The sequence below is a fragment of the Kogia breviceps genome, chromosome 14, assembly GCF_026419965.1.
Source record: "Kogia breviceps isolate mKogBre1 chromosome 14, mKogBre1 haplotype 1, whole genome shotgun sequence".
NCBI lineage: Eukaryota > Metazoa > Chordata > Mammalia > Artiodactyla > Physeteridae > Kogia > Kogia breviceps.
In genome coordinates this window covers 15,899,196-15,914,138 of record NC_081323.1, presented here as the reverse complement: position 1 = coordinate 15,914,138, position 14,943 = coordinate 15,899,196, and the positions used below count along the sequence as shown (strand labels likewise).

At 46.0% G+C, this 14,943-nt stretch overlaps 1 protein-coding gene and 1 long non-coding RNA gene across 2 annotated transcripts in view; one reads left to right on the top strand and one right to left on the bottom strand.

Moving 5' to 3' along the window:
* The window catches only part of JPH2 (junctophilin 2), a 64,959-nt gene extending 57,731 nt beyond the window's left edge, over positions 1-7,228 (bottom strand). Inside the window, exon 1 of the mRNA XM_059037761.2 lies at positions 6,377-7,228. Within this exon, the coding sequence (XP_058893744.1) occupies positions 6,377-6,755 (379 nt within the window). The 5' untranslated portion in view covers positions 6,756-7,228. The remainder of the gene's footprint in view (positions 1-6,376) is intronic.
* A 194-nt stretch (positions 7,229-7,422) lies between these two features.
* LOC136792615 (uncharacterized) lies at positions 7,423-8,638 on the top strand. Its single transcript, XR_010836669.1, has 3 exons — positions 7,423-7,507; positions 8,053-8,273; positions 8,580-8,638. It is a non-coding gene; the product is annotated as an uncharacterized lncRNA (long non-coding RNA).
* Positions 8,639-14,943: the final 6,305 nt, after the last annotated feature.

Sequence of the window (14,943 nt, the reverse complement as noted above, 5' to 3'; positions counted from 1 at the left end):
GGCAGGCGAACTCTCAACCACCGTGCCACCAGGAAAGCCCCATCAAATGCATTTTAAATCAAATTTCCATCAGGCTTTTTTAGTAGAAATTGACAACCTGATTTTATCATATATATAGAAATGGAAATGATCTAGAATAACTGAAAGTCTTGAACAGGAGAGCAAAGTTGGAGGATTTATTCTGATTTAAAAACTTGTTTTAGGGCTTCCCTGGTGGCGCAGTGGTTGAGAGTCCGCCTGCCGACACAGGGGACACGGGATCGTGCCCCGGTCTGGGAGGATCCCACATGCCGCGGAGCGGCTGGGCCCGTGAGCCATGGCCGCTGGGCCTGCGCGTCCGGAGCCTGTGCTCCGCAACGGGAGAGGCCACAACAGTGAGAGGCCCACGTACTGCAAAAAAACAAACAAACAAAAACTTGTTTTAAAGCTCCACGAACCAAGGCAGTGTGATATTGGCACAAAGATAGACACATAGATCAATAGAAACGATATTCTTTTGCAGAGCAAATATGTAAAGAAATATGGAGGTTAAGTAGCTTCAAGGAACCCATATCACAAGCCCAGATAATGGGACATCAGGTATTACTCAGGCCTCTAGCCTGGCAAATTCATTTAGCTCCCATATTCAGAGTCAATTGGGCTAAAATGAGCTTAAGTCATCACCTTTGGGAAGGATAAAGAAATCTGTATCCAGAGCATAGAAGGCTGTGTTTTTGACCCAGGTCTCATACTTAAACATAAAAATATCATTTTTTCAGTATTTAATAATAATAATAAGAGCACTAACCACATGCCTAACACTGTTCTAAGTATTTTACGTATATTAGTGCATCATTTAATTCTCTCAATGAGAGAGAACAATTATTCTATCAATAATATCTCATAAAAGAGAAAATAGCAAGTACAGCATATAGGAAGAGAAATATTGTTTCATGATGATTTGCTTCAGTTTTATGTTTTTGTGTGTGTGCCTAGAATTACAATGAGAAATACATATCTTAAAGTGGGTTGTAGTCATAAAAATTTGAAAGCCGCTAGTGTAGTAGATGAGAGAGTTGTTAAGAAGCCTCAATAATAAATTGGGAGACTGGGATTGACATATACACACTACTATATATAAAATAGATAACTAATAAGAACCTGCTGTAAAGCACAGGGAACTCTACTCAGTGCTCTGTATTACAGATTATGTATAGTCTGTAATGGACTATATGGGAAAGGAATCTTTAAAAAAAGGGTGGATATATGTATATGTATAACTGATTCACTTTGCTGTACACCTAAAACTAACACAACATTATAAATCAACTATACCCCAATAAATATTTTTTTAAAAGACCCACTACTGGGCATATACCCAGAGAAAACCATAATTCAAAAAGACACATGCACCCCAATGTTCGTTGCAGCACTATTTACAATAGCCAGGTCGTGGAAGCAACCTAAATGCCCATCGACAGATGAATGGATAAAGAAGATGTGGTACATATATACAATGGAATATTACTCAGCCATAAAAAGGAACGAAATTGGGTCATTTGTAGAGATACGGATGGACCTAGAGTCTGTCATACAGAGTGAAGTAAGTCAGAAAGAGAAAACCAAATATCATATATTAATGCATATATGCGGAATCTAGAAAAATGGTACAGATGAACCGGTTTGCAGGGCAGAAATAGAGACACAGATGTAGAGAACAAACACATGGACACCAAAGGGGGAAAGCGGGGATGGGAGGGTAGGGTGGTGGTGGGATGAACTGGGAGATTGGGATTGACATGTATACACTGATATGTATAAAATGGATAACTAATAAAAATTATATATATATAAAATTATGTTAAGAAAAAAAAATAAACCTCACTAATATAATGAATGTAGATTCTTAGCACAGAGCCTGAGAGATAAAGACTAGTAAAGACTCTGTAAATGGTAGAGACAGTTATTACTATTGTCACAGAGCCTGATAAAAACTAGTAAACACTCAACAAATGGTCAAGACCATTGTTACTACTGTCACGGCCAGCTTCACGGGCGTTTAACCGGTGTAGTCACACAGGACTCTGCTCCGAAGGGTCCTGAACTTGGCTTAATGCTCTCTTGCCACCATCTTGAAATTCTTACTGATTTTGAAGAAGGGGCCCACATTTTCATTTTGCACTGTGTCCCCCAAATTATGTAGCCAGTCCTGATTATTTTGTATAGTTGTCTGTCATTTATTAAAAAACTGATTCATAATATGTATAAAATATTTAATTATCACTTACAATGATCAAATTCCATCTCTGCCTCTTATCAGCTAGAGGACCATGAGAGAATACTTACTATCTGTCTCAGTTTCCTCTTCTATAAAAGAGGGGTAATAATAGTACTTCTCCGTAAGATTATTGTGAAAGTTTAAATAACACAACACATGCCACGTACCAAGATCAGCACCTGGCACATCGTTCCTACTCCAAAAATGTTAACTATTATTATTATTAACTTCATGAAAAAAAGGCAACCTTGGGCTTGGTTTTTCCTACTGCACATTTTGGGGAGGGGATTATTAGACTACCCATGGTTCTGGAATTTATCTGAGCACCAGATTACTTGGAGAATCTGATGGCTCTTTGAGGAAATACCTCCCAGAAAAACACAGATAGTCCACGCACATATGCGCACATCTTGCCTGCAGTTTCAGACCATTTATGGGCCTCTGAGGCCAAGGCTCAGGCCCAGGTCAAGATCCGAGGAAAGCAAAGATCACCAGTGGCCCTTCTAGTCTGTGGGTCTCTGGGGTGGAAACCGCCAGACAGCACGTTACTACTTAAGGACCGGGTGTATGCTGGCTTTGGGCTTTTAAGTCAGCAGCTATTTTTAGCTTTGCTATATATGGCCAGGGGAGGAATGTGGGGCTATAGGCGGGGGAGGGGGGCCAGGAGGCTTAGGGCAGAGTTTGGGAGGCTGGAGCTCCTTTGCCTTGACCACCTTACCCTTCCCACCAAAGAATTGGAGCTTAACTTCCAGCCAAAGCAACAAGCATGAGGAAGAGAGAAGGTCTGTGGATTTAGGAGTGGCAGGGGCTTCCAGGAAGATGCCAGGTCAAGTCACTTTAGAACAGTGATATTCATACTTTTTTGACCGTGACCTGCAGTAAAAAATATATATGTTTGAATCATGACACACACATAAACACATTCTTTTTCTACCATGAAATCATAAAAATGATAATGTACGAATTTTCTATATTGTTGAATTTAATTTAAAGGACCATCTTTTATTCTTTTTTTTTTTTTTTGTGGTACGCGGGCCTCTCACTGTTGTGGACTCTCCCGTTGTGGAGCACAGGCTCCAGACGCACAGGCCCAGCGGCCATGGCTCATGGGCCCAGCCGCTCTGCGGCATGTGGGATCTTCCCGGACCGGGGCACGAACCCGTGTCCCCTGCATCGGCAGGCGGGCTCTCAACCACTGCGCCACCAGGGAAGCCCAATCTTTTATTCTTGATTAAGTACTTTGTGTGGAGATATTAGTAGACAGTAGTCATCAATGTAGAAACACAGACGTTTTAATACACACACAATATATATACATATACCTCCAACTGAACAAACATTTCAGGAAACAATACTTTATCTCATTCTCTATGAAACACTTTGATATTTTCTATTCTATTCTTTCATTTTTTAAAATGCAGGTCATGACCCAATAAATTGATTTTGCCAATGAGTCAACACCTCCAATTTGGAAATCTACTCTTTGGTTTGGAGCAGGCAGACACCTGTAACATTGGACTGCAAGGTAAGGTAGGGAGTGGAGGAAAGGGGACATGTTATCGCTTAGCTCAATACTTCTCAAAACTGGGGATAAGATTAAAGTTTCATGTTGATATCCGCTGGATGGCAAGCTTTGGACCTCAGAGCCTATGTACACTGTTCTCTCCACCTGGAGCATGCGTCCTCCACCCTTGTCACCTGGTTCAATCTGGTACTTCAGAGCTCCACTTGCCACTTATTCCAGGAAGCCTCCCTGATTGCCTCAGTCTGGTTAGCTGCCTGTTTCTTGCTCCCTTAGTCCCTGGCACATCCCTGCTTGGCACCCAACACAATTTTTTCTTAGATTCTCTGGAAGGCAGGCACCTTTCCCATCCTGTTCATTTCTACACTCTCCTCACCACCCGCCCACCACCCACTCAGTGTAGTGTAGCACTGGCTTCTTAATAGTCACTCAGTAAATATTTATTGAATGAATTGATGATAGTTCATAGTAATAATGGCAACTACACATTTATCGCATGAGAAATCTTAGGAGAGATTAGTATAAGTCCATTTTCGGGATGAGGAAACTAAAGCTCCAAGAGATGAAATAATATGATAGGGGGAGGGTAATAATCCAGGGTTGCCTGACTCCCAATGGTACCTAATCACAGGATCTTATTTGTCCACATTCCCCTCAACACTGTCCAGGATGGGGCAAAGGGCAGGTCCTTAACAACCCCTGGGAGAACTGATGACAGGTTGATTAAAGAGATTTTCCGAAGCAGTGGCCACATCTAATTTGGGAGGCTTGCACTCGTGGGAGAGGATCTGTGAGGTTTCCAGGCCCCCTGGATGTGGGGCTGTCTCATTCGGGAGGAGAGTCTGGGCTTCTGACAAACCAGGGAGGCAGGCCTTCCGATGACACACCTTCCTAGGCTCCTGGACACACGTAGGCTAAAACCCAAGGCCCTGCAAGTCTGTGTGACCTGGCCCATGCCTGCAACTCCAGCGGCAGCCCCATCAGCGCGGCCTGTCCCCCTCATTCATGCGGACCCCGCCGCTCCGGTGTTCTCGCTGCTCTTCACCCATGCCAAGCCCAGTCCTGCCGCAGAGCTTTTGCAGTCACCATTCCCTCTGCCTGGGGCCTTCCCTCCCTCTCAAGTCCTCTCCACCCTACTTCTCAAGAACCCCCCATCCAAAAACATCACCCTTTTCCTTCTCTGCTATTTTTTTCATAACACCAGTAACTTCTGGAAATTGCATATGCGTTTGTTTTCCTGTTTATTTCTGTCTTTTTCACTAGACAGGGAAGTCCCTGAGGACTTTGCTTGCTCACTGCCCTGGCCCCTAGGACTCGCTGTGGGAGGGTGCCTGACACATACTTGGTGATCCATGAATGAATGAATGGGTTTCCCCTGTTTTAGACATATTGGGACATCGGCCTCTAGTTTCCCAGAAATGTGTGTCCCTGCGACTCACATCCAGGCCCCCAATACACACAGACCGTGGTTTGGGGAGGGGAAAGAAGGAAGGAACTTTCAGCACATGCGTACTTGCACCGCTTTGCATGGGTAACTGACGCCCAGCTAGCATGCAAGGATTATCTCCATCTGGTAATTGGAGAATCTGAAGCTTGCTCTCTGCTTGTCCCCAGTGTGCAGTGTCGTGTCCGGCATAAACATCTGGTGAACTTAATTGCACTGAATTGCAGAGGTTCCGCAGACTGCTCAAGGTCACCAAATTAGGAAACGTGGAGCCAGATTTTGTTCAATTCCAGCCAGGGTTGCGTGGCCACCATAGAAACTCCAGGGACACAACCTGTTAACATCCAGATGCATTCGAGGGCGAGCCCTCACCAGACATTCACCAGTTGGTAGCCCAGTCAGGAGCCCATCCTGCACCTGAGGCCATTCTCTATCTGCCTCTCAAACATAATTTTCCCATCAAGGTTCAGTTCAGATGTCACCTCCTCAAAAGCATCCCCTGACCTCCTCAAATCTAACTTCTCTTTTCTGCCACAGCACGCTGTGAATACTTGTGTATAATTGTTTGTCCACAAGCCTATCTTTGAACCCATGGGATGTATCTTGTTCCTCTTTATATCGAACCCTTTTTACAGTGCCTGGTGAATAGGTGGTACTACAGGAATATGCACTGAATGAAAGGATGCTTGGATGGATGGGTGGATGGATGGATGGATGGGTGGATGGGTGAGTGGGTGGGGGGATGGATGGATGAATGAATGAATGAACACTGCATGATCTATTGATTGAAAATAATTTTCATGGCAAAGTTGACATTAGACACCAATTCTTCTGGAGCATATTCCACATCTGAGGGTACACCTAGCATGCAACAGTAGCAGTAGTGTCTTACTGAATGTGTATTTCTACGGCAGGCCTTGCATTAGAAGCACTTCTGCCAATCCTCTCAATAGCTCCGTTATTGATCCCACTTTACTAACGAGGAAATGGATGCAGACAGAGGCAGAGCCGCTTGCCCGAAGCCACACAGCAGATAACATCCTGGCACCTCTGATTTGGTGCTGTACTGGCCCTGGATCTTCCCACCCTCCACCCATCTTCCTCACCCTGCCTGGCCCCTCCCCCAGGTCCGCAGGCCCCAGGCTGGGCTCACCTCCATCTGCATAGGTCTCTGTGCCGTAGCCGTCCTGCAGGCCATTGTTCCAAGTGCCCTCATACTTGGCACCGCTGCTGCTGCTCTGCCGGGTTCCGTAGCGTCCCTTGAAGCCGTGCGTCCACTCGCCCTTGTACAGCCAGCGTCCCTTGGTCTCTATGCCCAGCCCATGCCGCTTGCCCTGGCTCCAGTATCCCTCGAAGGTGTTTCCGCTGGGCCAGGTATACACACCCGCCACTTCAAAGCCAAAGTTCCAGGAGCCCGAGTATTCGCCCTGGCCCTTGGGGCCCGTGCACAGTCCGTGCCCGTGGGCCTTTCCCCCCTCCCAGCCCCCGCAGTACGCCCCGCCATCATCAAAGTCAAAGCGGCCCCCGCTCATCTCATCGTAGCCCCTGACCACCTCACCGTCCTCCAGCTTCGGGGGAGAGGGCAATAGGGGGTGGTGGTGCCAGCGACTCTCTCCAAGCAGCTCAAGGCGGGCCCCCCCCGCCCCGGACTGGAGGGGGTAAGCAAGATGCCACCCGAGGCTGAAGGAACCCAGGAGCCAAGTCAGCACTGGGTCGGCTGGTCAGTGCCATGCCTGGGAGGCCCCCACTCACTCAGCCAGAGGAAGGCTGCCAGCTGGGAAGGAAGTGGGAAGGAGAGGTTCAAAGTGTCCACGGAGTGTCCCAAACCTGGCTTCCATGGAGTCAAAGGAAAAACGGTGTGATCCCTTTAAGAAGTGCAGTGAAAGGGGTGGGGTGGAGGGGTCCCCAGTCCTTTCAAAGAGGAGAAATTCCCCCTCGGTGACAACCCCCAGCCGGAGGCTGAATTCCTGAAGCCCTGCTGGCCCCCTTCTCCTCCACCCCCGGTGGGTGTGCAGGGCTGTGATTCCCCCACCCCTGCCCCGCCCCTCTCCAATCCTGCCCTCCTCCTGGGATGGAAAGGTCAGTGTTGCCCTAACAAGGCCATTGGATCTCAGAAGCTGCTCCCAAAATAACCCCCTGGCCGGCCCAGCCTCCTTCAAAGCGGGAGGGGTATTTCAAACTGGGCTAGCGCTTCAGACTCAGGGAGTGGTCTGAGGGAAGAGGAAGGGAAGCTGAGAACTAAGCATGGGCAGCTGGGGAGATTTGGTGGCCTTTCTTCTCTTGGGTAAGAGCTCCCTTCCACCCTCCTGGTCCCCTGAGTCTGCCGGCAGGGAGAAGAGAGGAAGAGCAGCAGAACACCCGATCCCGGAGCACTTAGAATCCCCCAGAGCCTAGAAGTTAGCAAATCTCAGCCCCAGCACCACTCACATGCCCCTGCAGGACCTGGGGCTATTATAGAACCGCTGCCAACCCCATAAAGGAATCTGGTGACCTAAAGAGAAAGGAACAGGGCATGGGTTCACATATGCCTTTGAGAGTGGAGGAGAGAACGTGAGGTTCTGGAGACAAGAGTTGGGAAGATAAAGCGAATCTGAGTCTAGCACAACCCCAAATTCCCTCCCTTCCCCCAAACCCTGGGAAAAACCCTGGAAAGAACACGGTGCAAGAAGCACGGGTCACGGATCACTCCCTTTCTCTCTTCTGACGGGCAGCGAGACTGCCCTCCTCGCTCTAGTTCTGAGACACAGTGTTGCTGGTTGTATTGGAATGAGGGTGTTTCAGAAATACTCAAGGATTGTGATTTTTTTTTTTTTTAATTCCCTTTCCAAGCTCTCTTTTGCTGTGTTGTCTGAAGAGCCTGGGAGGCCAGACTTCAGAAAGCTCTTGGGGCTGGGTCAACAGCAAAGGGGCTGACCAGCACTGAGGTTCCCACCAAAATACAATGAAAGGGACAAATAAATCTCCACGACGAGAGGCGGTGGCCAAGGCTAAAGACTGGAAATTCCAACTGAGCCCAGGGTTAACAGGAACACGGAGTAATTCTGGGAAAGGTAGGAGCCACCAAGCACAGGAGGTTATGTGAGTGTGTGTGTGTGTGTGTGTGTGTGTGTGTGTGTGAGACGGGGGAGGAGGAGGATAGAAATCACCAAAAAAGCAAGCACAGAAGTGACTTGAGAACATTCAACTATTATTATCTGACTTCAGCCTAATCTGTCATACTCCAAGTCCCATGATGACTTAGGCCACTTAAAGTCGCTGCAGAAGATGTGTTCTTGTTTAAGGAATTGATAGAAAAGCCTCTCTCCCTTCACCCCAGCTGATCCTGGTTCTTTTTTTTTTTTTTTTTTTTTTTGCAGTATGCGGGCCTCTCACTGTTGTGGCCTCTCCCGTTGCGGAGCGAGCACAGGTTCTGGACGCACAGGCTCAGCGGCCATGGCTCACGGGCTTAGTTGCCCCGCGGCATGTGGGATCTTCCCGGACCGGGGCATGAACCCGTGTCTCCTGCATCGGCAGGCGGATTCTCAACCGCTGCGCCACCAGGGAAGCCCGATCCTGGTTCTTAACACTTGGTTCCTTCCTTGTTCACAACCCTCTGTCTTAAAGAGCCCTTCTCTGCCCACATTTCACCCCCAGGTAGAAACACCCAGCCTCAGAGTTCTCTACTGCTGGTTCTTTGCCAAGCTGACATGCAGCAAAAAGCAGTAGATGAAGACCGTATCATCTGGGTTTTGACTCACTCCTCCCGCAGGTTGACAGACAGCCTGCTTGCACAACTCACAGCTGAGAGCACCTCAATGCTGTCCCCAGAGAGTTCTGCTGTTGCCACTTCTGATGGGTCTTTGGAAAATCACACGTTTCTTTCCAGCTCTGCTCTCCAGGGGAGAGGAAAGAGCATCTCAAACTGGAAGCCAGAGGGAGTTCAATACTCTTTGTAGTTAAATGCCAGCCAAATCACCATAATCCTGTTCTAAGGCTGGTGGCTACTGTGTTCTGGCGAGCTGTTCTGCCTGCATAAGTGTAGCCCACTGTTCATCCGTACAGCTCCCTACGGTGGTTCCTTACCAAGGGTGGGTACATGTAAGAATCACCTGTAGAACTTAAAAACATGAACAGATTCCAGAGTCCCACCCATCTCCAACCTACTGAATTAGATTGTCCTGGGAGAAGGCTTGGGCACTTGCATTCTTTTTAAAAGTCCTCAGACAAATCTGACTCTCATTCCTGGTTAAGAACCACTGTTGGGGGAGTGGGAGGTGGAGATGAATTGGGAGTTGGGATTGACATATATACACTAATATGTTAAAAATAGATAATAAGAACCTGCTGTATAAAAATAAATAAATAAATAAATAAAAATTTTTTAAAAACAAACCCCCACACACACAAATGGGGAGGGGTTTAAAATTCATCTTGTCCAATCCCTATAAATATATCCAGGAGATTTGTCACAGAACTAGAGCAAATAATCCTAAAATTTATGTGGAACTGCAAAAGAGCACGAATTGCCAAAGCAATCCTGAGGAAAAAGAACAAAGCTGGAGGTAAAACCCTCCCAGACTTCAGACTATACTATAAAGCTACAGTGATCGGGCTTCCCTGGTGGCGCAGTGGTTGAGAATCCGCCTGCTGATGCAGGGGTCACGGGTTCGTGTCCCGGTCCGGGAAGATCCCACATGCCGCGGAGCAGCTGGGCCCGTGAGCCATGGCCGCTGAGGCTGCGCGTCCGGAGCCTGTGCTCCGCAACGGGAGAGGCCACGACAGTGAGAGGCCCGCGTACCACAAAAAAAAAAAAAAAAAAAAAAAAAAGCTACAGTGATCAAAACAGTGTCGTACTGGCACAAAAACAGACACATAGATCAATGCAACAGAATAGAGAGCCCAGAAATAAACCTACATACCTATGATCGATTAATCTATGACAAAAGAGGCAAGAGGGCTTCCCTGGTGGTGCAGTGGTTGAAAGTCCGCCTGCCGATGCAAGGGACATGGGTTCGTGCCCCAATCCGGGAAGATCCCACATGCTGCAGAGCGGCTGGGCCGGTGAGCTGTGGCCTCTGAGCCTGCGCGTCTGGAGCCTGTGCTCCGCAATGGGAGAGGCCACAACAGTGAGAGGCCCGTGTACCGCAAAAAACAAAACAAAAAACAACAAACAAAAAAACAAAACAAAACAAAAGAGGCAAGAATACACAATGGAGAAAAGATAATCTCTTCAACAAGTAGTGCTGGGAAAACTGGACAGACACACATAAAAAAAAAAAAAAAAACACTGTATTTTTTTTTTTTTTTTTTTGCGGTACGCTGGCCTCTCACTGTGTGGCCTCTCCCGTTGCAGAGCACAGGCTCTAGACACACAGGCTCAGCGGCCGTGGCCCACGGGCCTAGCCACTCCACAGCATGTGGGATCTTCCCGGACCGGGGCATGAACCTGTGTCCCCCGCATCAGCAGGCAGACTCCCAACCACTGCGCCACCAGGGAAGCCCCACTGTATATTTTCAAATTAAGAAACAGTTTCTTAATGATGTACAAATTCATGCATCCACGTACCATCGGCTGTGTCAGGTGGATAGTTATGGAGTTAGATTTGTGTTCAGATCCTAGTTCTGCCCCTCACAAGCTGTGTGACCTTGGACAAATTGTTAATTACTCTACGCCACAAATTCTTCATCTGTAAAAGTACCTATCTCAAAGGATTCTTAGTATTAAGGATAATAGTATCTACCTTATATAGCTGGGTGAGTATTATATGAGTTAATGCTGTAAAAAGGCTTAGAACAGACTAAACACCTAATAAATGTTAGCTAATATCAATATTATCCTCACATGACAAGTTGCTTTTCAAACTATCATGATTAATAAAATAGTCACCAAAGAGGGAAGAATCACCCCCTAAATATTAAGTACATTGACACTGAAGCACTCCGTACTCTTCCCAGTACATGTTTACTCAACGTTACCCTGTGGTTTTTCCTTTTTTAAACTGACAAACTGTGTTATTGGTAAAGGGACACTTTGATTTCTTAAAAGTTTAAGTAATTTCTTTGCCAAATTTGGTACTGGCCTTATGTGACCAGCCATCCCTTTTCTGCATCTCCCTTTAAACCAGTGCGTTTCAAGGAAAGGGAGACCCCTTGTGGCCACATGTGCATTACAACAGATTTTTCTTAGGAAAAGCAAGTTCTTCAAACCAAAGAGAATGGTCTTGGGACGAATTTTAAACTGTTTTTATAGGTAGCTATCCCATTCTCTCTTTTTCACAGGGCTTTTCTCACTCCATGGTTCTGTTCTTTGGTCGGAGGGGGCAGTCGCTTGCTTCCTCTATTTCTTTCTCAACTTCTCAAGCACGGCTGCTTACTAGGGAAAGTGGAGAGGAGGGAACTGAAAATCCCGAACAGAGAGAAGAAATGCACAAACATATCCACTTGAGTTTCTTCTCAGCCATCAAAGACTTAGCTGAAGAAGCCTCACCTCCCAGACAAGTTACCTGGCTGGGTTATGTGCCTTCCCACATACTGACTCCTCCCCCAAACTATGAGCTGTTTGAAGCAAAGATTACCTTGATTCAAAAAAAAAAAAAAAAAAAAAAAAAAGTGCATGAACACCTAAGTGCCTGCCTGGCACTCTGGCTCCTCTTTGCGTGCCTGACACCTGCACGTACTGGCTGTCCTCATCTTCCCTTCTGCGCATTATTTGGCAACTGACCACTCCCTTCTCGAGATGCTTTTTCATTCTACTTCTAGGGCTCGTCTCTTGGTTCTGCTCCTGCCTCACTGGCTGCTCCCACTCAAGTCTTCTGCTGGTTCCTCCTCATTCCCCTGATCTTTATACCTTGGAAATGGCCCAGAGTTTGGTCCTCTGATTATCTACATTTACTTCCTAGGTGATCTCCTTCACTTGCAGAGCTTTCATTAACACCCACATCCTGATGGATCCTAACTTTGTATCTCTACCCTGTACCTCTCTCTATCTTCAGTCACATCATCAACCTCCAACTCAGCATCTCTACATGATATCTCATGAGCATCTCAGACTTGCGGAAGATCAAAACCAAACTCCCAAGGTCTCCTCCCAGATCGGCCCCTCCAGCCAACTCCCAGTGTATTAAAACCTTTGGAGTCATCCTTAATACCAACCCTTCTCTCACCACTATATCCATCAGCTCTACCTTCAAAATAATCCCAGGATACGTCTTCTCTCCAGCACTGCCAAGCATCTGAGCCACTAGAAACCACTGCCTACTGCAGGAGCCTCCTGACGGCCTCCTTCCTTTCCTTCTCCCGGTTCCCCTTAGTCTACAGAGCAGCCAATGCTCTTTCTAAAAGACAAGTCTGATATGTCTCTCCTCTCCTCCAAACCCCCTCAAAATCTCCCTATCTCTTCAGGAGTCAAAGCCTTTAAAACAGCCTCCGAGGGCCTCCATGATCTGCCCCTAACTCACACTTCTGGACCTCGCTTGCTTCAAGCCACAGATATCCTTGCTGTCCTTCTGCCGGGAATGCTCTTCCCCCAAACATCCACATGGCTCACTCCCTCAGTTTCTTCAGGTGTCTGCTCAAATGTCACCACCTCACAGAAGCTTCTCTGATCACCCCAATTAAAATGGCAACCCCCCCTCCCCCCGCCCCAGCCCTTACTATCTCCTAATCCTTCTCTCTTCGTAGCATTTTCTGCACTGAGGACATATTGTTCTAGTCCCAGCACCTAGTATAGTGTGCCTGGTGTGTTGTCAGCACTTGATAAATATTTGTTGAATGAATGTTCAATGAACAGTTATTAAGTAAAGGAACATGCCAGGATGCCACCTTCCAAAACATCAGAGTAAAAATTCCTCAAGCCATAATCTGAATCCATTTTCCAGGATGCATTTGACAAACACTGGTCCCGTAAGTTACACTCACAAAAGGTCAAATGTTCTAATCGGGGACACATATTAAAGCTGGCCCAACTGGGTGTGAGCAGAGTAATTGAGCGCTCCAAGATTCATGTTTTGAGGAAGATTTTGACTGAGATGTAAATGCTTACAACTCCTTCCTGCAAACCTGGAAAGCCTAAGCTTTCATCCAAGTTTGGATTTCTTCAACAGGTTACTCGGCCATTGGAACTTGGTCCTTTTCAATCCTGACACCCCTCCTAACAACCTTGTATAAAAGGAATGTGCATAATTCATCATTCTCTGGTGACTGTTCTGTTAATATACAGAATTAAGTAAATAACCAGATCACTGGTTTGGTAAGTAAACTAAAAAGGACTTGAGACACAGGAACAATTTTAATTCAAGTAACATGTTCAGCCCAACTTGCTCCTCTTCTCTCTAGTAAAACAGGTGAAGCAAAACACTAGCTGTGGAGGTCAGGGTTGGGGAGGTAGGTAGTTTTACAACCAGAAGCTCTAATAGCCTAGGATTAGTGGTTCTCAGAGTGTGGTCCGGGAGTCCACTCCATCAGGGGATCTGTGCAGTCAAAACTATTTTCATAATATTAACACAGCATTTGTCTTTTTCATGCTCATTCGCTCACAAGTGTAGAGTTTTCCAGAGGTCATATGACATGGGATGTCACAAGAGATTGCAGAAGCAAATATGAGAATATAGCATTTTCCATTAAGCCCAACATTAAAGAGATTTGCAAAAATGTAAAACAGTGCCACTCTTCTTACTAAATGTTTTGGAAAGTTGTTTTCCGATTAAAGAGATTATTTATATTAACCTAAATGGATTTGTGGATTCTTCACTATTTTTAAATGAAGTAATAGTCTTAAAATTTCTTAGTTTTAATTTCTAATATGGTAAACACTGATAAATATAACCCACATAAACAAGAGCTCTTTGAGATCCTCAAATCTGTAAGTGTAAGAGTCCTGAGACCAAACAGTTTCAGAACTTCTGCCTCAGTTATTTGAAATAGTGCACCTTCTGTAGCATTAAGAAAACTGTGAAGTTTCTAGCACTGTGATGACAAGGCTCTCTTGCTCCAACCAGAGCCTTCAGATATTACTAAATTCATACTAAACTAGTAACTAGCTGGGGTCTCTCACTACTTAAGTTCAGAGCTTTTCCAGTAAATACCCTTCCCACCTCTCCCAAGTACAAATCACCTATTTATGAAGCCCAAACCCCACTCTCATGAATCAACTCCACAGTTAGTGGGATGTTTTAGTAAAGAGTAAAACCTATTTTGTAATCGAAATAAAAGTGAAACAAACTTTCTGTTAACACGTTAAAATGGCTGGACAAATTTTCACTAAATTTGATAGGTATGCTCAGGATGTTCTGAATTAAGTTATATAGCATACATAAAATTCACTTTGGAGCCACCTGGAAAAGAAAGGGATTCATTCTCCAGCTGACACTGAGGACAGATTTTTTTACCAAACTTTGGAAGGAACCGTGGGCTGGTTGGCCATTAAATATTGGATATGGCATGTATAAAATGCTCTTTGGGGAACTGTGGGCTGGTTGGCCATTAAATACTGGATATGGCATGCATAAAATTCTCTTTGGGGGTTGCTGGGGTAGGAGGGCAGTACAAAGAGATAATATCCATCCAGAACATTTGAAACTGAGGTATGAGATCTACACTGCAAGTGACTGAAACAGGCCATATGTACTAAAATGCCAGAGATGGAGAAGACGCACAGCAGTTTCAAATATCACACCCCCTCCCCCAACTGAAGCAGCCCCACTCCACGTCGCTTCTCACATAAGAAACTTCATGTGACATGTC